Source organism: Gadus macrocephalus, chromosome 5, assembly GCF_031168955.1.
Source record: "Gadus macrocephalus chromosome 5, ASM3116895v1".
Lineage (NCBI taxonomy): Eukaryota > Metazoa > Chordata > Actinopteri > Gadiformes > Gadidae > Gadus > Gadus macrocephalus.
Genome location: NC_082386.1, coordinates 6,270,538 through 6,273,037, shown reverse-complemented (window position 1 = coordinate 6,273,037; position 2,500 = coordinate 6,270,538). Strand labels below are relative to the sequence as shown.

The following is a 2,500-nucleotide window of genomic DNA, read 5'->3' as shown; positions in this document are numbered from 1 at the left end:
CCCTCACACTCTCTCTCACACACACACACTCGCACTCGCACTCACACACACATTGGGAACTTTATTATTTTCTATGCCCTCAGATCACAACTGGCTACAACTTGGAGGATGACCGCTGTGAATGTGTGGCCCTGCAGGATTATAAGGAGAATGAACAGGTACTGGTGCTGTGTGTGTGTGTGTGTGTGTGTGTGTGTGTGTGTGTGTGTGTGTGTGTGTGTGGGGGAAAGCTTGGTGGTGTTAAGTCGAATGATTGACATGACCATAAATGAATGTTAAAAACCAGAGAGCTCTGTGGATGCACGAGCCAGTTTTCCCTTTCTAGTTCAATACAAACATTGTGTTTGTACAAACGGGCTGCGTTAGAATTGCAGTGCAAAACCCTGCTTTCACAGTTTTCTGCGACCTCTCACCTTCTGCCGTTCAACATCCTGTTCATACGTCAGAGTGGCCCAACGCTGGCTCTATATACACTCCCATCCATGCACAATAACACCAGGGGGAATCACAGTAAACATCCGTCCCCCTGACAAAGTTGTTTCCTATATACCACAGTCTTTATCTCTCTCCTAGCATGCCCCCCCCCCCCCCACACAACGGGCTACCCCAACACCCGCTCACTCAGTCACAGCCAACCCGCCCCCTTTCCACAGCGTCGTCGTCGCTATCTGAGAACGGATGTATCGCCACTGATCTGTACGTGAGCGGGATGACAACCCCGGGCGCCTCTCTCAGTAGACGTGGACGACGTGTGTGTGTGTGTGTGTGTGTGTGTGTGTGTGTGTGTGTGTGTGAGTGTGTGTGTGTGTGTGTGTGTTGTGCGTGTGCGTGCGTGCGTGCGGTTAACCCACCGACTGATGCAACCCGTAGACATCAAGGGAGACAAGACTGTCATAACGCTGGACTTCTCAGCCGCACACGGGATATAATTCAGATCCCTACGTTGATAAGCGGCTTCTAACCGGCTACTGCGCGCTTCCCTTATTATACGTTAGTCAAGCGAGGCATACGATGAGCTCGGAACGCCGACGCTAACGTAGATCCTAACACTGAAGCCCCCCCCCCCCCCCTTTCCTCCACCAACCCCTCTGGACAGATCTACATCTTCTACGGCACGAGGTCCAACGCCGAGTTCGTGGTGCACAGCGGCTTCTTCTTCCAGGACAACGCGCACGACCGGGTGAAGATCAAGCTGGGCGTGAGCAAGAGCGAGCGGCTGTACGCCATGAAGGCCGAGGTGCTGGCGCGTGCCGGCATCGCAGCGTGAGTCGGCCTTTCATCACACTGTGGGTTGTTTTCTCAAACGGCAACCGGAGGTAGCCTCAGAGCTGCGCCCGAGACCGTCCCGCGACCCAGAGGGTCTTTGACCAAACAGTGATCCCATAACCCATTTTCGTTCAGCTACACTGGCCTAATCTGGAGACATAAGAGGCAGAGCAATACTTAAATCCTTCTCTAACTTCATTGCAAACAAGTGACCGCCGTTGTATGTGCTGTACGTGTTGCCTGTGTTGACCTGCTTTTAGATAGATCAAAATGTGCCTGAACAGAGACGGTGGACTGATTGTATTCACGGCCAGCCTCAGATGTGAGGTGCGCCCAGTGCCCCCATTATGGGCTGGAGGAGAGGATCAGGCACACAAACTTCACTTTTTCTTCCGCCTTTTGGCTTTCGCTTCATTGCCACTGTAAATATTAAAACAATTAGGTCCCCCCCTTGGGTATAATTGAAACATATAATATAAACGTTGCAGCAGACTCCCCCATCCCCCCTATCCCTTCCCCCTTGCCCTACTCTTTTCCTCCGCCCCACCAAGTATCAATTTACCATCCACGCTTTCATCACCAAGCTGCTTAATCATTTTATCATTACCACCCCTCCGCTCACCCCCTAGAATTATGCAGCCCGTCCCTCCCCAGCATTTTTAATCTGCGCCTTTTTAATCTCTTATTGATGATGGGCTAAATCTCGACAGTGGAAATTAAATGGAACAATCCCCGTAGTTGGCGGGCGGCTCCATTAAACTGACAGATATGGTGATGTATCGTTCCTGTTGTCAGAGCTCTTTTTATTTTTTTTTACCAATGGAGAATGGGAGGCTGCTTCGTTGTCAGTCTTCTGGGGCGAGGAGGGACTCCTCTTGGATGCGTTTAAAATGCACTCCTCGCCCCTTTTTAAATGCTCGATGTTCAGGCTCGGACCCAGTCACAAACACATCTTTGCGTTCCCTTCTTGCCGTTCTGAGCCAAGGCGTGGAGGGTGAATGTAACAGTGAATGTCTCCACCCCTCCACAATGTGTTTTAATTGGAATCCGACAATTTTCTTGTATACTTTTTTGATTCTGTTAGAGTATTGTCTGCTGGATTCTCCTGCCACAATCAACACAGAAGGCTAATTTAATAACGTTGGACAAGGCAGCCAGTGTAACGTATTTTTACTGTTTCCTGTGGTTTCTGGGATGTGCTGGGGTCTTGGGAGGGGGGGGGGGGTAATGATGT

The 2,500-nt window shown here is 50.6% G+C and overlaps 1 protein-coding gene across 1 annotated transcript in view; it reads left to right on the top strand.

The window, feature by feature from the left end:
• setd3 (SET domain containing 3, actin histidine methyltransferase) overlaps positions 1-2,479 on the top strand; it is an 18,671-nt gene extending 16,192 nt beyond the window's left edge. Inside the window, exons 9-10 of the mRNA XM_060051864.1 lie at positions 84-158; positions 1,097-2,479. Coding sequence (XP_059907847.1) covers positions 84-158; positions 1,097-1,267 — 246 coding nt within the window. The 3' untranslated portion in view covers positions 1,268-2,479. The remainder of the gene's footprint in view (positions 1-83; positions 159-1,096) is intronic.
• Positions 2,480-2,500: the final 21 nt, after the last annotated feature.